This window comes from Polyodon spathula, chromosome 16 (assembly GCF_017654505.1).
Source record: "Polyodon spathula isolate WHYD16114869_AA chromosome 16, ASM1765450v1, whole genome shotgun sequence".
NCBI classification, from domain to species: domain Eukaryota; kingdom Metazoa; phylum Chordata; class Actinopteri; order Acipenseriformes; family Polyodontidae; genus Polyodon; species Polyodon spathula.
Window position 1 is genome coordinate 21,374,588 of NC_054549.1, and position 17,865 is coordinate 21,392,452.

General features: G+C 45.7%; 3 protein-coding genes across 7 annotated transcripts in view; 1 reads left to right on the forward strand and 2 right to left on the reverse strand.

Annotated features, from left to right (window-relative positions):
* Positions 1 to 3,886: 3,886 nt before the first annotated feature.
* tsr2 (TSR2 ribosome maturation factor) lies at positions 3,887 to 9,327 on the reverse strand. Its single transcript, XM_041273842.1, has 5 exons — positions 9,221 to 9,327; positions 8,129 to 8,219; positions 6,862 to 6,953; positions 5,218 to 5,400; positions 3,887 to 5,100 (listed from the first exon to the last, which is right to left on the reverse strand). The coding sequence occupies exons 1-5, from the start codon at positions 9,299 to 9,301 to the stop codon at positions 4,945 to 4,947; spliced, it is 603 nt and encodes a 200-aa protein (XP_041129776.1). The 5' UTR covers positions 9,302 to 9,327; the 3' UTR covers positions 3,887 to 4,944.
* Positions 9,324 to 13,028, forward strand: LOC121328981 (coagulation factor V-like). Its single transcript, XM_041274141.1, has 3 exons — positions 9,324 to 9,481; positions 12,373 to 12,804; positions 12,862 to 13,028. The coding sequence occupies exons 1-3, from the start codon at positions 9,324 to 9,326 to the stop codon at positions 12,950 to 12,952; spliced, it is 681 nt and encodes a 226-aa protein (XP_041130075.1). The 3' UTR covers positions 12,953 to 13,028.
* A 1,479-nt stretch (positions 13,029 to 14,507) lies between these two features.
* Positions 14,508 to 17,865, reverse strand: part of LOC121328769 (cyclin-dependent kinase 16-like) — a 30,661-nt gene continuing 27,303 nt past the window's right edge. For 3 of the 5 annotated variants that reach the window (XM_041273819.1, XM_041273816.1, XM_041273817.1), the window contains 4 exons: positions 17,528 to 17,570; positions 16,816 to 16,906; positions 16,362 to 16,439; positions 14,508 to 15,513 (listed from right to left, as the gene is read on the reverse strand). In XM_041273819.1, the coding sequence (XP_041129753.1) occupies positions 15,470 to 15,513; positions 16,362 to 16,439; positions 16,816 to 16,906; positions 17,528 to 17,570 (256 nt within the window). In that variant the 3' untranslated portion in view covers positions 14,508 to 15,469. The remainder of the gene's footprint in view (positions 15,514 to 16,361; positions 16,440 to 16,815; positions 16,907 to 17,527; positions 17,571 to 17,865) is intronic. The other 2 variants (XM_041273818.1, XM_041273820.1) reach the window with 2 other exon arrangements.

Consider the following 17,865-nt stretch of genomic DNA (forward strand, 5'->3'; position numbering starts at 1 on the left):
AGGGTGTCGTGGTCTAGACGAACAGGAGGACTCGACAACCCCCTCTGCCCCCCCTGCCCCCCCAGCGTCTCCGTACCCCCTTGTTTAAGAGCTGAAAACAAATAAAAAGGTCTAATTAAGCAAATTATCAGTTCAATGAAGGGTCTGGTTCAGTGATTGAGATCTCGGTTGGAATGCAAACCAGCAGCCACAGGGGGTCCCCGGGACAGGGGTTGGGAAGCCCTGGTTTAAGGGACCCCACGTGACACTGGAAGCCCTCGTTATAATTGATCAAAAAGATTTATAAAGGAAAGCGACGCAGTGACGGCGGTGCGCCACCTGCTGGTCTCAAAACAGACCTTCACAACAAATAAACAGCGCCGGACAAAAAAGCATTTTTTTGTAACTTGTGTTTTTATATTGTGCTTTATAAATGAGTCACGTTTATTTTATTTGATTAATTTTAGCATTTTAAACAAAGACGGTGACTTGAGATGCCTTCCAGTCGTCACAAAGCATGAATTTCTCAGGGAAGGTACATTGTTTTTACTTTTTTTTTGTGTTTTTATTTACCGTCCAGTCAACAAAAGCGCCACGTTAACACCCAATTGAACGGAATCACTTATTTAAAAACCCACTCGTGAAATATTTTTTGCAATCAACGCGTGATTTTTTTTAGCTTTTTTTTTTAACGTGCTATTCCGTACAGTGGGCGCGGCTCAGAAAGCACGGATTGAAATGATTTAACGCGCCGCTCCTCTGCTTTTAAACACGGGGAATAATAATCCCTTGCTTGTGTGTGTTTCTGAGGTGATGGTGGATGAAATGGCCCCGTGTGAAGTTACTGTCCCCTGCTGCACCTCACTGAGTTCGGCGCTCTGTTTGGACTGAACCTCGTACCTGGCTGTGCCTAATACCGTCATTAACAATGAAAATTATGAATAATATTAATACTACAAACCTAATGATAATACAGTAATAACCGTAAAACAGCTCCACATTAAACAAAATGAAATTAAATGATACAAATTCGAAAACAACCATCTTGTTCAGCTAACTAATACATAACTTCTAAAGTCGAAACCAGATCATCGTTCTTGACAAACGTAAGGGAGACCCACACGGGTTGCTTGTCACACGGGTTGGCTGTCACACGGGTTGGCTGTCACACGGGTTGCTTGTCACACGGGTTCGTTGTCACAGGGGTTGCTTGTCACACGGGTTCGTTGTCACACGGGTTGGCTGTCACACGGGTTGTCACACGGGTTGTTGTCACACAGGTTGTTGTCACACACACGGGTTCGTTGTCACACGGGTTGCTTGTCACACGGGTTGCTTGTCACACGGGTTCGTTGTCACACGGGTTGCTTGTCACACGGGTTGGTTGTCACACGGGTTGGTTGTCACACGGGTTCGTTGTCACACGGGTTGCTTGTCACACGGGTTCGTTGTCACACGGGTTCGTTGTCACACGGGTTGCTTGTCACACGGGTTGGTTGTCACACGGGTTGCTTGTCACACGGGTTCGTTGTCACAGGGGTTGGTTGTCACACGGGTTGCTTGTTGTCACACGGGTTCGTTGTCACAGGGGTTGCTTGTCACACGGGTTCGTTGTCACACGGGTTGCTTGTCACACGGGTTCGTTGTCACACGGGTTGCTTGTCACACGGGTTCGTTGTCACAGGGGTTGGTTGTCACACGGGTTGCTTGTCACACGGGTTCGTTGTCACACGGGTTGGTTGTCACACGGGTTCGTTGTCACACGGGTTCATAGCTATGAAACTAGACGGCGCAGGCTGGCGATGCTCACACTGAATGTGTGTTCTATTGTCTGGAAGTCAGCTATCTTGTAATTTGAACATAAAAGTTAGTACATATTTCTTTTTTTTTTCATACCCAAAGTAAAAAAAAATGCATATCTTGTTATTTGTTATAACTCTTAGTAGTATTGGAGTTTGTTTGAACTGGTGGTCATGTTAAAGAATCAGCTATTGGCTAAAATTTAGTGTAAAAACAAAACCAGTAGGTTCTCCCAGTATTACTGAGCGAATTTAATTATGTGAAGTCTGGTTGGGGCAGGTTGGCACAAAGTTTTGGAGGCTGGTTGTCACATTTAAATCCTATAGGAAGAAGTCTTATATTTTTTCTTTCTACTTTTTTTACACCAAAATGTGGGCTATGTCCTCCTATAATGCTTTTTTAAATTAGTTACTGTTTGTCCTCTGGTTCTGTGGAGGCTGTGGTATTATTTTATCGCACGGGTCAACATTTCAAATATATAGAGGTCTGTATTTTTTGTGTTCACGTAAAAAGTAAGAATACAACTTTTTTTCTGTCATTGTGCACAGTAGAAACTGTATGTTAAAAAAAAAAAAAAAAAAAAAAAAAAAAAACACAACTAAAAAAGTTGCATAATTGTCTACTGTAAAAGCAAGAACACACGCTGTGACACCCAACCCCAGTGTGGGGCAGGTCGTCACAGGTGACCGGCGCTTTTTCAACCGTCTAAATACCATATCTGGAATAAAGTTATTCTGAAATAAAAAAGCATCAATTTGTACGTGAAGAGATATTCTTCAACATAACGAGGAACAGAACCTCGCAGCATGTCACCAGATTGAGAAAAATAATAGAGTAAAAAGTGTCACAACCAGCCCCGGTCTCCCCTATCTGCCAGTCCTGCCTGTCGCCCCCGCTTGCTCCCTCTGATCACGGATGGGAAATGCTCAGGAGCGGAACCGAGCAAGCCGTCGAACCGGGTCTTACCGAGCCGCTCTCTCGCTTAACGCACCCACTGCTGGCAAGAGTTACCTTAACACAACGCTAAAAAAACTAATGAAAAAAAAAAACAGGTTTGAAGGCAATTTTTGGTTATTTAAAAATGGAAATCTATCTAAGGACTTCAAAATGAAATAAAGACAATTAGGGGCGTTTTATTTATTTTATTTTATTTTTTTGCGCGTCCTTTTGTGGTCGCAGAACGTATTTTTAAAACGAAGGGACTGTACTATAGATCCTAACGATTCAACAAAACAAAAACAAAAAGACAACAATATAAACCTTTCAATTGGAATAAAATTGCGTTTTCATCTTGTTTTGATGTGGTCTGTTGAGAATGATACAGCCACAGCCCCCCCCCTCCCTTAGAACACCATTGGCTAACTTGTTCAGAATCTGCGCAGAATGATCTACGCAGACAATGTTCTATAAAACTGCCGTGACACGCTACTGCCACCCCGTGGTTGCTCGTGGAGTGTCAATGCTTCGGTCTGAATTCAAACAATTAACGCATTTTGCTTCATAGAGTCCAATGAAAGCTGCTGAATAATGTTCCCTTGTTAACATATTGAATCACACCCCCTCTATATAGAATGAACTCACTCAGCTCCATAGAGTCCAATGAAAGCTGCTGAATAATGTTCCCTTGTTAACATATTGAATCGCACACCCTCTATATAGAATGAACTCACTCAGCTTCATAGAGTCCAATAGCTGTAGATCATCACTGTGGGCATTTGAAGTCTCTGAAGGATTCCTGCTATATGCAGCACTGTTTTTTTTTGTTTGTTTTTTTTTTAAACACATTTCTTTGACGACTTCCCTTCTGCACTTTTCAAGAATCGCCCTTCACTTTGTCACGACGAGGGCGGGGTTCGAGAGCAGATTCCCTGTGGAAAACCGTTTCTAATTTCTCTTTAAATAGGGTGTAGTCCCTCCCCCCCCCTCCGCTCTTCTGTCTCTCCCCTCCTTCATCTCTCCCTACTCCCCTCATCCCTCACCTCCCTCTCGTCCCCTCCTTCCTGTCTCCCCAGGAAGGACACTCCGGAGGGGGGGGAGGGAGGGATGGAGGGGGTTTCTCCCATATTGTATCACAAGCTTGATCAGCCCCACTGCACAAAACAATCAATCAATCAAAAAACTTTATTCAACCAGAGTCAACAGAGAACAAATTCTCATTTCCAGTGACGACCTGGCAAGCGTGTGCATTACACTCACCGTCTTTAACACTGGCCAGGCTGTCAGACGCTGGCAGTCTTTTACACAAGAGTAACAAACACAAAACAAAAACAAAAAAAAAAAACACAAAACACACACCATCTACATCAGAGCTCTGGGGACTTCACCTGCAAGAATTAAGCCCCCAATCGCTGGACAGCCCAGAACTGACTATCTACAATAACACACCGAAGACTGGCATTCAATACACCGCACTGGTCTTACAGGGCTGTGTAGAGAGCAGACTCATGAGAAGGAAAGACTTCAGGAGAAGACTGAAGGTATGTAACTCTGACGGTGTGTTGTGCTGTTTTCCGTGGGCTGCTGTCTGGGAAAGGGGCAGCAGAATAAACTTCCTGCCCTGGTGCAAGCAGGGGTGGTCTGGTCAAGACGTTAGCCGACAAACAGACCCAGCAACTAAGCACAAGACTAAACAGCAGCACCCCCATCGCTGCTTCATCTATAACTAGGTGCTACAGTGTCTAGCGGGCTTGCCTGCAAGCTGCCCAGAGCTGTCCTCCGACGCTGTATCTCTGAGGAGCTGCGCGGTGAGGCTGCAGCGTGGAAAGAAGCGGGCGGCTGACGGCTTTGGAAGACAGCAAGTTCGTCTTCGCTGCTACCTAGTCAGCGCGCGGTGGGGGGGGGGGGGGGGGGGGGGTGGAAGCGGTGAGCCGAGCCTAAAATAATACATATGGCTATTTCAAACTGGGAGACAAATGGGGTAAAAAATCCATTAGCGACTGCTAAATTAATAAAAACCAAAAATTCTACATCAATAATTTACGTTAACCTTGAGTAATTAAGCCAATAACTGGTTCAAAGTAATCGAGAGCCGATCTATAGCTCAGGAGCTACTTGGTTAAAGCGAATGCTTCAGCGAGAGACCAGTCTGGTTCAGAATTGGGATGTTCACTCCTGGGTGCAGTAAACGGGTCATAGGGGCGAGAAGGGTTCTTGCTTTTGATGGTTTTATTTCTTTTTTTTGCCCACCATGGTCCAGCCGTCCTCCCCGGGCTCCTGGGGCTGGGTCTGGGTCTGGGTCTGGGTCCGGGGCTGGGTCCGGGGCCAGGGAGCGGAGGAGTGTGCCGGCATCACTGTAGCTGCTGCTCCGTCGCAGTCCATAGCCTGCAAGCGAGAGAAAACAGCTCTCCAAATCACTTCTACTTCCTTTTTTTAAAACCAAGTCTCAATTCCATTTCCAATAAAAGTTGACCATGGTAAATTTGCTCTGTTGGTCCTCACCTCTGCAGCCGCCTCTTCCTCGCCGCTCTCCTCCTCTTCCTCATCTCCGGCGCTCCTTGCTGCTACCACTTTCCCCCGGCCTACGCTGCTCCTCTTCAGCTCCAGCTGTGCGATTCTCCCCTTCACTTCCTCCAGCTGGCCTCGGGAGCACTGGTTGAACAGTTCGCACAGCTGCAGCGCCACCTGGAGGGGGGCACGTGCCATTGTTCGATCAACGAAAGGCTTTAGGCTGAGAACAGGTTTGCAAGGACGAGCTACCGGAGGCTGACAAGCACCAGCAGAGCAAACTCGATCAGTAAGCAGGAGTCGATCGGGCTGGTTCAGAAGAGTGCAGAGACAGCTGCTCGGGTTTGTGTGGGTCGCTGTTCTCCGCTCGTTTTCAAATGGCGAATCAGCCCGGTCAACACCAGCGACCCTCGCTTGAATGTCAGCACCTGAGTAAACATCCTGCCAAAACACGCACCTGACAAACACGCGACTTGGTCGATAGGGGGCTAGAGATGAGTCACCAGAGAGAGACGAGAGAGAGATGAGTCCAGAGAGAGATAAGTCCTGCAGAGAGAGAGAGAAGAGGGTATAGAAAGTCCAGGAGAGATAAGTCCAGGAGTCCCTCTCCCAGAGAGAGATCAGTTCCAGGGGAGAGATTAGTCTCTCTAGAGAGCTCTTAGATGAGAGAGTAGCCCAGAGAGAGATAGTCGAGGAGAGAGAGATCCCAGGAGAGGTCTCTCTCTCTCTCTCTCTCTCTCTCTATTCAGGGTCTCTCTCTAGTCAGGGTCTCTCTCTCTAGTCAGAGTCTCTCTCTCTAGTCAGGGTCTCTCTCTCTAGTCAGGGTCTCTCTCTCTCTCTATCTAGTCAGGGTCTCTCTCTCTCTAGTCAGAGTCTCTCTCTCTCTCTCTATCTATTCAGGGTCTCTCTCTAGTCAGGGTCTCTCTCTCTAGTCAGAGTCTCTCTATTCAGGGTCTCTCTCTATCTATTCAGGGTCTCTCTCTAGTCAGGGTCTCTCTCTCTCTCTATCTCAGTCTATCTATTCAGGGTCTCTCTCTCTCTCTCTAGTCAGGGTCTCTCTCTAGTCAGGGTCTCTCTCTCTCTCTATCTATTCAGGGTCTCTCTCTCTAGTCAGGGTCTCTCTCTCTAGTCAGAGTCTCTCACTCTCTAGTCAGAGTCTCTCTCTCTCTAGTCAGAGTCTATTCAGGGTCTCTCTCTAGTCAGAGTCTCTCACTCTCTATTCAGTCAGAGTCTCTCTCTCTCTCTCTATTCAGAGTCTCTCTCTCTCTATTCAGGGTCTCTCTCTAGTCAGGGTCTCTCTCTCTATTCAGAGTCTCTCTCTATTCAGAGTCTCTATCTATTCAGGGTCTCTCTCTAGTCAGGGTCTCTCTCTCTATTCAGAGTCTCTCTTTATTCAGAGTCTCTCTCTCTAGTCAGGGTCTCTCTCTCTCTAGTCAGAGTCTCTCTCTCTATTCAGAGTCTCTATCTATCTCTCTCTAGTCAGAGTCTCTCTTTATTCAGAGTCTCTATCTATTCAGGGTCTCTCTCTAGTCAGGGTCTATCTCTCTCTCTATTCAGTCTCTCTCTATTCAGGGTCTCCCTCTATCTCTATTCAGAGTCTCTCTATTCAGGGTCTCCCTCTCTTCAGGGTCTCCGTACCTCTGGCAAGCTCCCATCCTCCACCACGGTGTCAAACTCGTTGTTCAGGACCTCTGCAAGGAAGTCCTCCACCTCAAGGCGCTGTAAATCGACTACAGACAAAGGAGCAGATGCCCATTAATCTACCATCCCAACCCAACCCAACCCATCCCATCCAATCTTATTCCCATTCTACTGTACATTTACAAAGACACATGGCAGTGTGGGGCTGGCCCGGTTGAAAGGTCGTATAGTCACATGATTTGCAGAATGGAATGCCCTGTATTTTGGACAGTCAGGTAAATGAGGCTTTAGCAAAACCAAAAGTTAAAAAAAACCCTGCATGGCAACGTTTTTATACTTTTTTGAATGTCTAACACGGGCAGACGTACAGCAACGAAACCCCCCCCAAAAAACCCAGAAACTCCATCCCATCTGAATTTCGTTTGTACTGCGTCTTTCATGAGCACCCAGCCCTGGGCGCTTACAAAACCACACAGCCAGCCATAAGAGCACAGGACCGCTCGCTAGCGAAGGCCAAATCAACGTGCTTGGATCTTGGAATTTAAAAACAGTGCTAGACTCGCTAGCGAGTGGCTGTAAAGCACAGCAGTGTCATCCAGTTCAGGTTTTACTGCCAGCTTGATCAGCCCCAGTGTGTCTAGGCAACAAGCTTAGATGTGTCTTATTATTAAGCTCCTAGTAAAACCAGGAATGGATCACACTGCAGAAGGTCTGGATTGCACTTGGCATTGGTACCCAGTCAAAGGACCCTTTTCAAAGATAGTTTGAAGACTCGCGTGTCCAGTTTGTTTCGGACGTCATTAATGCGCTGGCTTCCCTTGTTTTTGATGCCACTGTGTTGGTTCTTATATTGCAAGATCTTTCCCAGTCTCTCTGTATCAGGAACTGTCAAAAGAGTCTTGTGTTTGTTCTGCGCGGACCCTGTCGGGTGGCACGTGGTTCTGAGGACCCTCATCTTACCTTTTCAGGACGCTTGCCCCCATTGTGAGTGGCTCTTTCTGCATCGAACATGGCTTTATTTGATAGATTTGTGTTTGAGCTTTTGAGTTCTGCGTTGATTCCTTGAACTGCACTTGGTGGGAAAAAAAAAAAAAAAAAAAAAAAACGAACACATGCATTCCTGCTTCTAATAACCCTCCAAGCGTACACAAGGCGGGAAATAACTATAAATAAATAAATATAATAACCAATGCTCACCTTCATGCATAAATGAACCACCTGAACAGACTCAGCTGTATGTGACTCAAGCCCCATGCATGCTTACCGTTCTTGCTGAAGTATTCCTGCACAGCGTCCACCATCCACTCTGCTTTCTGCTGGGAGAAAGCTCCTCCAAACCCATTCTCCACTGCAATCTGTAGGGACAGGCGCTCAACTTTACACACAGGGATGGAAATCACACTCCTGTTGCACAGCAGCGTCACCCAGTCCAGGTTTTACTACCAGCTTGATCAGCCCCCAGCGTGTCTAGGCAACAAGCTCAGGTGTGTCTCATTATTAAACTCCTAGTGAAACCTGGTCTGGATCAAACTGCTGTGCAGCGGGAGTCTGATTCCCAGCCCTGTACAATCTATTCAGATTCTAGCAAACTGTTCTTCGTTTTTTTCTATTCTGATGCTAATCGTTTACGAGCTTGAACTTGATTGGGGAGAAGCTGGGGGGCATTCAGCCGCCACCCCCCAGGTTTGGAAACACTGATTCCTCTGAACCCCACTGAGTTTAGCTTATAAACATTCCAGAGGTGGAAATAAGGCTCCTATTGCATCGCATTTTCACTCATTCCAGGTTTTAATGCAAGCTTGTTTAGCTACAGTGTGAGACGTAAAACAAACGAGGTCCTATTGGAAGTGACTCTGCAGCAGCAGCAGTTGTTGATGACGCAGAGTTCACCCCCCTTAGTCTCTGCGAGTCGCTTTGGATAAAAGCGTCTGCTGAATGACTCTAATAATAATAATAATAATAATAATAATAATAATAATAATAATCTTTACTAACTTTGTTTTTACATAATAGTTACGTTTACTGGATATTTTACGTGTTAACTTAACGCTGTACAACACCAAGGCAATGTTGATATGGTAACATGCAACGTGCGCAACACCAGCGATTACAAGCACCCCCAAATCCGCTGGCAATACCAGACTGGCGATAAACACGCAGAATAACGCGCATTAACCAGAGATGGTTATAAATACGTTTGCTTTTAGTTTTGCATGAATCGAAAAAGCTGCACAGTGACGCCCAGCCCGTTTCAAAACATTATTATCGGTAAACCCAGAAAGTATGTGCTCCAGATTCACGCCCCTTCCAACAAAGGATGCCTCTTTAATTTAAGGTTTTAATCATTTTTTGTCACCTGTAATACGGGCCACGTCCCTAAAACCGCCCGAACTCCATCGGCAAACAACTCGCATGGCGCTCCCCTGGGCGCCGCCATTTTAAAACAGGGCGGGACGAAAATGAAACGCGTCAGATTACAAGAGAACCGAGCGATCCGAACCGGCACCGTGGGGATGAATCCGGAGCAGATTACAAGAGAACCGAGCGATCCGAACCGGCACCGTGGGGATGAATCCGGAGCAGATTACAAGAGAACCGAGCGATCCGAACCGGCACCGTGGGGATGAATCCGGAGCAGATTACAAGAGAACCGAGCGATCCGAACCGGCACCGTGGGGATGAATCCGGAGCAGATTACAAGAGAACCGAGCGATCCGAACCGGCACCGTGGGGATGAATCCGGAGCAGATTACAAGAGAACCGAGCGATCCGAACCGGCACCGTGGGGATGAATCCGGAGCAGATTACAAGAGAACCGAGCGATCCGAACCTGCACCGTGGGGATGAATCCGGAGCAGATTACAAGAGAACCGAGCGATCCGAACCTGCACCGTGGGGATGAATCCGGAGCAGATTACAAGAGAACCGAGCGATCCGAACCGGCACCGTGGGGATGAATCCGGAGCAGTCCGTACAGAAACGTCCTATAGGACACTCTATAGGACACTGTACAGGACCAAAATGGGTTTAGAGAAATCCTATAGGATATTCTGTAGGACCTGACCAATTTACTATAGGACTTTCTGTAGGTTATTTCCGTAAGGGACGGATTTATAATTAAAATGTTGTGTATTTATAAAAATTCTGCTATTTGAAAAGGGAATAATAATAATAATAATAATAATAATAATAATAATAATAATAATAATAATAATAATAATAATATCATGCTAAGATCTGTTACAAAAAATCGATTATTGTAGTTTTAGTTTTTGTAGTTTTTTTGAATCAAATTTATTCCCGGTATCTTTTCTTAGGAAACCTTTTGATTGTTTTTTGTTATGCATTGGCCTGTGAGTTAATAAGCTTGCTTTCAGTTAAAAAAAATAATTGGGCTATTTTTAGGCTATTTTTGAAATGACTTTGGGCTATAAACGCTGCAGGAATCTGGCAACCCTGCACAGCACAGTAATAACGAGTAAACCGTATGTCCTTCTATACACAGAACTGGGTGAGTGTATTACCCGAATTTTGAAAGCGTTTAAACGCAGTTTTCCTGCGAATACCCTCGACCAGTAATTGTATTTATTATTGTTGTCTTTTTTACTACTCGCAGATGCGTTTCCTGTAGCTCGCTTTCCCCCTAAACATTCCCCAGCATCTTATTTTTTGAATAATTTTCAATTTCTGGATTTGAGATTGTTGGGTTGTGTTGGTCTCCGTTCTGGTTGCCAGGGCTTCTCGTTTGGTGTCATGGCAACAGGAGTTGGGCGAGAAGAAGCGAACAATTAAGCAGAAGACATACAGAGAACCAACTTATAACAAATAATGAAAGAAAGTTACTACTGATAAATGAAACAAAATCATCGAGAGTATTAAACTACTAATGAACGAAACTTTAAAAAAAATACTCGAAACTGCTAATGAATGAAACCAAAAACATTCACTGGTGCGAAATTTTAGTTTAATTGATTGGCAGAACGAAACTTACAGAAACGCATTTCATACAAACGAAACTCTTTAAAAAAAAAAAACAAATACCAGATACTTCGCGCTCAGTTTTCAGTTTGGTCTCACCTTGTCAACAACAACGGGGTGGTCTTGATAAAAGTACATTGACAATTGTTTTAAAAATACAGTAAATTCATTCAAACGTCTTTTTTTTTTAAGTTTTCTTTTTAATATCATTTACAGCTTGCATACTATTAACATTTCCAAAAAAAAAAAAAAAAAAAAAATCTTCATACAGAAATTAAAAATTAGCACAAAAAAGCCAGAGAATACATTGCTGGTATTTTTCAATAATGGAGTTGTTACAGCTTGGTTGAAGGTGATGGGGTGTAATTATTGCATATGATATGGAAGTCAAAGAGCTAGACTGGCGTTCAAAAGATCCTTTCAGATCTGACACCGAATACAAACCGTAACGACCTTTTCTCAATGTGCTCCTGTAACGGAAAACGAATTTCAATACAGTTCACCTGCGTTTGCAGAAGCAATTGAACGCTCAGAGTGTGGGTAATTGCGTGGAATTATGATTAAATATAATTTTTTCCATCAATAATAATAATAATAATAAATAATAATAATAATAATAATAATAATAATAACCTGCTTCATTTTTTGTATTCTGTGCAAAAACAGTAAAATGCATTGATTATAAACACGGCTAAACCAAATGTTAGACTTTTATCATTTTCTCCACATTTTGGCATATACAATTATTTTTAGGCTCGGCTCACGGCTACCACCCCTGCGCTGATCCCGGAGGAGCGAAGATGAACACATGCTGTCCTCCGAAGCCAGTGCCGTCAGCCGCCCGCTTCTTTCCACGCTGCAGACTCACCGTGCAGCGCCTCAGAGATACAGTGTCGGAGGACAGCCCTGGGCAGCTTACAGGCAAGCCCGCAGGCGTCCGGCCAGACTACAGGGGGCGCTGGTGCGCGGTGAGCCAAGGACACCCTGGCTGTAAATAACGCTCTCTATAGTTTCCCAGCCATTCAAGTTAATACAGCTGCTGCTTAATATTTTTTTGATAACTTTTTACCCTCCCCCTCCCCCTCATCCCCCTAAATCATCTCTCCAACTCTTGTATAATTCACTGTAAACAGGCATGCTTATAAATAAGTCACTGTAATACTTATCATATTTCTAGATAGGAAACATATGCTACATTATACAGATGATTAACATCTTTATTGTTAATACTGTACTGGCACTAGTGCTGAATCAGACAACAGAAAATGAGCTGCAACCCAGCACCCTGACCACTGAGCTCCTCAAACCCACTGCCTTCCACACTGCAGCCCAGTGCTTTCTTTATCTAACCACTGAGCTCCTCAAACCCATTGTTTTTTTGAGCTGCACATTAGTTATTTAGATCCTACATAGCATTTTTGTTCTCTCTGGTTTACAATGTGAAAATGAGAAGCAGACCAGCATTTCAGTATGATGCTTTGGCAACATTGAATACCTGACGAGTACAGCTGTGATCCCTCGCTTCACCAGCACAACTGATCCCTCGCTTCATCAGCACAACACTGAGCCCTCTCTTCACCAGGACAACTCTGAGGCCTCTCTTCACCAGGACAGCTGTGATCCCTCAATTCACCGGCACAACTCACCAGGCACAACTCTGAGCCCTCGCTTCACTCTGAGCCCTCGCTTCACCAGCACAACTCTGAGCCCTCGCTTCACCAGCACAGCTCTGAGCCCTCGCTTCACCAGCACAACACTGAGCCCTCTCTTCACCAGGACAACTCTGAGGCCTCTCTTCACCAGGACAGCTGTGATCCCTCAATTCACCGGCACAACTCTGAGCCTTTGCTTCACCGGCACAACTCTGAGCCCTTACTTCACCGGCACAGCTCTGAGCCCTCGCTTCACCAGCACAGCTGTGATCCCTCGCTTCACCAGCACAGCTCTGAGCCCTCGCTTCACCAGCACAGCTGCTTCACCAGCACAACTCCCTCGCTTCACCAGCACAGCTGTGATGACCAGCACAGCTGTGAGCCCTCGCTTCACCAGCACAGCTGTGATCCCTCGCTTCACCAGCACAACTGATCCCTCGCTTCACCAGCACAACTGATCCCTCGCTTCACCAGCACAGCTCTGAGCCCTCGCTTCACCAGCACAGCTCTGAGCCCTCGCTTCACCAGCACAGCTCTGAGCCCTCGCTTCACCAGCACAGCTGTGAGCCCTCGCTTCACCAGCACAGCTGTGAGCCCTCGCTTCACCAGCACAGCTCGCTGAGCCCTCGCTTCACCAGCACAACTCTGAGCCCTCGCTTCACCAGCACAGCTCTGAGCCCTCGCTTCACCAGCACAGCTGTGAGCCCTCGCTTCACCAGCACAGCTGTGAGCCCTCGCTTCACCAGCACAGCTCTGAGCCCTCGCTTCACCAGCACAGCTCTGAGCCCTCGCTTCACCAGCACAGCTCTGAGCCCTCGCTTCACCAGCACAGCTGTGAGCCCTCGCTTCACCAGCACAGCTGTGAGCCCTCGCTTCACCAGCACAGCTGTGAGCCCTCGCTTCACCAGCACAGCTGTGAGCCCTCGCTTCACCAGCACAGCTCTGAGCCCTCGCTTCACCAGCACAGCTCTGAGCCCTCGCTTCACCAGCACAGCCCTCGCTTCACCAGCACAGCTCCCTCGCTTCACCAGCACAGCTGTGAGCCCTCGCTTCACCAGCACAGCTGTGATCCCTCGCTTCACCAGCACAGCTCTGATCCCTCGCTTCACCAGCACAACTGATCCCTCGCTTCACCAGCACAGCTCTGAGCCCTCGCTTCACCAGCACAACTGATCCCTCGCTTCACCAGCACAGCTGTGATCCCTCGCTTCACCAGCACAGCTCTGAGCCCTCGCTTCACCAGCACAACTCTGAGCCCTCGCTTCACCTGCACAACTGATCCCTCGCTTCACCAGCACAACTCTGAGCCCTCGCTTCACCAGCACAGCTCTGAGCCCTCGCTTCACCAGCACAGCTCTGAGCCCTCGCTTCACCAGCACAGCTCTGAGCCCTCGCTTCACCAGCACAGCTCTGAGCCCTCGCTTCACCAGCACAGCTCTGAGCCCTCGCTTCACCAGCACAGCTCTGAGCCCTCGCTTCACCAGCACAGCTCTGAGCCCTCGCTTCACCAGGACAACTGATCCCTCGCTTCACCCACAACAATGAGATGTGCTGCTTTAGACACAAAATAAATACAAAGTAAAATAAACAGAAATACATTCGGACTGGGACAAACCAGCAAAACCAGTAACTAAGGGAGTCATCCCAAACTGGGTTTGACATCTGTCAGCGCTGTGTGCTCTTCAGACCATCTCAATATGCGTAAGAATGCCACTTAAAGGGGAAGCTATTTTAGCCACAACATACAAGTGTTAACACAGCCCTGTTTCTCTCGTGTTTCTGCCTGTATTTATTATTGCTGGGTTGTTTCCAGTAACCGTGGATATGCGTGTTAATTTTAATTAAACAAAACAGGATTAATTGTAATTGAACAAAATAGGATTCATTGTAATTAAACAAAACAGCATTGTAATTGTATTTGAAATTGAAATGAAATACAATAGCATTGTAATTGTTTTTGAAACTAATTGAACAAAATAGCATTGCAATTGTATTTGAAATTGTAATTGTATTTGAAATTGTAATTAAATAAAATAACATTGTAATTGTATTTGAAATTGTAATTGAATAAAATAGCATTGCATTTGAACAAAAATGAATTGGATTTGAATGCAGGTTTGGCTCAAACTCCCACACACACACATTCACACAGCTTTTAATTTTCTCTTGGAAGACCAACGCCTGCCACATTATCGAGTGGCTGAGTGAGGACTTATTGGAAAGACTAAATCGTCATCGAGATGGGCAAGGAAAAGACACCGCCAAAACCAAACAAACTTTACAACAAACTGTCAGTGTCCGGCCTCCAACGCTGTGATTTTTTATTCAGTTCCTTGAACCCGGGCGCAGCCCTGCGTGGATTGGAGAGAATTGCTATTTACAAGCCAACTGGTATCTTCATTAATAAGACCTCTGGTACTGCGCTTGCTCTCAGCTTGAATTTCTTCAGTCATTTCACAGTCTCTCCGATGCAGCTTTCTATATGTTTCTCTATCTTTTATCTCTCCCTCCTTTCTGTTGCCCAGGATAATGGAGAGTTGACTCTGCGATGGAGCCGGGTTTGGGGTAGATAAAATCCGTAGAATACCTCCTAAAAACCTCAAACATTTACAAAGGCGGCAGTTAACAAAGAATGAAATAAAATTATTTAACTGTGATGTCATTGGGTGGAGTGGGGTCTCCCCTTTAACTGTGATGTCACTGGGTGGAGTGGGGTCTCCCCTTTCACCGTGATGTCACTGGGTGGAGTGGGGTCTCCCCTTTCATCGTGATGTCATTGGGTCTGGAGTTCTGAAAAAAGAATCCTGACAGAAGCTCCAAAACAAAATTCCTGCCCCTTTCTGTAGAAGTTCACACATCCCTCGAAGTAACAGAAAATTAAAACAATAATAATAATAATAATAATAATAATAATAATAATAATAATAATAATAATAATAACAATAATAATAATCTTTTTTCCTTATTTCTTGTTCTCAAAAGAGCAAACTTTGTCTTCTTGACTTGCTACTGGTGGCTGCTGGGAGGAAAAAAAAAAAAGAAAAATGAGTTTTTATACAGTGTGTGAAGTGAATGCAGTCTTGTATAAAAAATACAGTCAGAGGGGTGGAAATCAGACTCCCGCTGCACAGCACTGTGATCCGTTCCTGGTTTTACTAGGAGTTTAATAATCAGACACACCTGAGCTTGTTGCCTAGACACACTGGGGCTGATCAAGCTGGTAGTAAAACCTGGAATGGGTGACACTGCTGTGCATTAGGAGTCTTATTTCCATCCCTGATCTGGTTACCCTAACATAACTTTTGTCCTATCATGTTCTCTCAATGCAGCGATCCCCACAACATGCATAAAGGCACACCACTCGGCCGTGCCTTTACCACGGGAGACCCTCGGGGACCCCTGCGCTCCCCTGACTGTGAGACTCCCCCCTGCACACCCCGCGGCCGTGCCTTTACCAGGGGAGACCCTCGGGGACCCCTGCGCTCCCCCAACTGCGAGACTCCCCCCTGCACACCCCGAGCCCGTGCCTTTACCAGGGGAGACCCTCTGGGACCCTTCAGATTTTTAACAATACAAGACTGCAGTGCCTATTAAAACCTGTTCTATATGTTTCAGTGTAGCAGAGAGAGGAGCCGACGAGAGCTGATACAAACATTTTTTAAAAATCGCAGTTTGCAAACATGTTAAAGTTACTAAGATTCTGAGTAGAGAAACTGGAATGCAAGGTCATCATTTTGCTTTTTTTCAGTGCAGTGGAGAGAAGATCAGGATTACACACTCTCAGGTTTGTGACCGCGCTACAGGTAAAGCCAGCGGGGTGTAAGGGGGTTAGTGTGGGCAGCGCTAGGGAGGGCTTGCAGGTCTCACCTGGGTCAGGTATGGAAGTCGTTCGGAAGGCTGGTTCCTTCTCCAGTTGGATCTCCTTTAGTGCAAATATTGAAGTAGCTGAGAAGACAGAGGTGGAGAGGGAGATAAGAGCGAGGGAGGGGAGAGAGGGGGAAGGGGCAGGCGAGAGGGACAGAAGGAGAGAAGGAAGGATGGGGGAGAGAAGGGTGATAGGGGGTGAGGGGAGAGAGAGAGAAAGGGAGAGGGGCAAGAAGGAAGGAGGGGGAGAGAGAGAAGTGTAGGGAGGGAGGGAGAGAAGGGGGGACAGACAGACAGACACATACAGGCAGAGAGACAGACAGACACACAAACAGACAAGCACAAACACACACACAGGCAGAGAGACAGACTGACAGACACACACACACAGGCAGAGAGACAGACTGACAGAGAGACACACACACAGGCAGAGAGACAGACAGAGAGACAGACTCACTGTCGGGCAGTTTGACGATCCTCTCTCCCAGCGAGTGGAAGTAAAGATGTTTCATCGCAGCCTCTGCCGAGAGTCTGTTCCTGCCTTCGAACTGCAGAGCAAAAACTAAATTAATGAATAAACAAAAAAAAAACTTAAATCTTTCAAAACATCGACAACATTCGACTGCAAAAAACTGAGCCGAGTTCTGTTCCAGCTCTACAATCCCTTCTTGCACTGAGATGCAGAAAGACTGAGAACAGGAATTTATATTTTTGAGGAGAACTGTGAGAGTTTAACTGCTTTTCATTTGAAACGAATTTAATTGGCTAGCTAATACAAATATAATAATAATAAAATAACAAATTGAAGAAGTTTTTATTATTCCTGCACACAAATCTACACAGATAAACATCACGGGTCACAGTGACCCCAAACATCTTATTTGCACACATGACCTGTTCTAAAAAATCAAAGGTTCTGTTTTCTGTGTAGAAGTTCATGACCCCCAACTTAGGAAAAGTCATCAGAAAAGTAAAATAGCATTTAAGCTGATTGGAAACGAGAGTTGGGTCAAATAGAAACCTAAGAGGAGGGTTAAAACAGCACAGCCGATCTGCAATTTTGATCGTTTTTGGGAATAATTACAAGGGAATCTGGGATTTAAAATTCTAACTGGAATAGGGAAACAGGAATCGTTCTCAGCGCTGGTCCTGACAGCAGTGTGGCTCACCTGGAGAAGTCTGGACAGCAGATCAACACCATCGCTGTCCAGTCTGGGACAAAAAACAAGAGAGACTTGTTAACATATTGAATTCCACCCCCTCTATATAGAATGAACTCACTCAGCTTCATATAGTCCAATGAAAGCTGCTGAATGTTCCTTTGTTAACATATTGAATCACACACCCTCTATATAGAATGAACTCACTCAGCTTCATAGAGTCCAATGAAAGCTGCTGAATAATGTTCCCTTATTAACATATTGAAAAACTCTAACACGTTGTGATTTCCGGTAGCCTTCTAGCGATCTTATTTGGTAGATTCTCTTTGATAACACGATGCTAAATA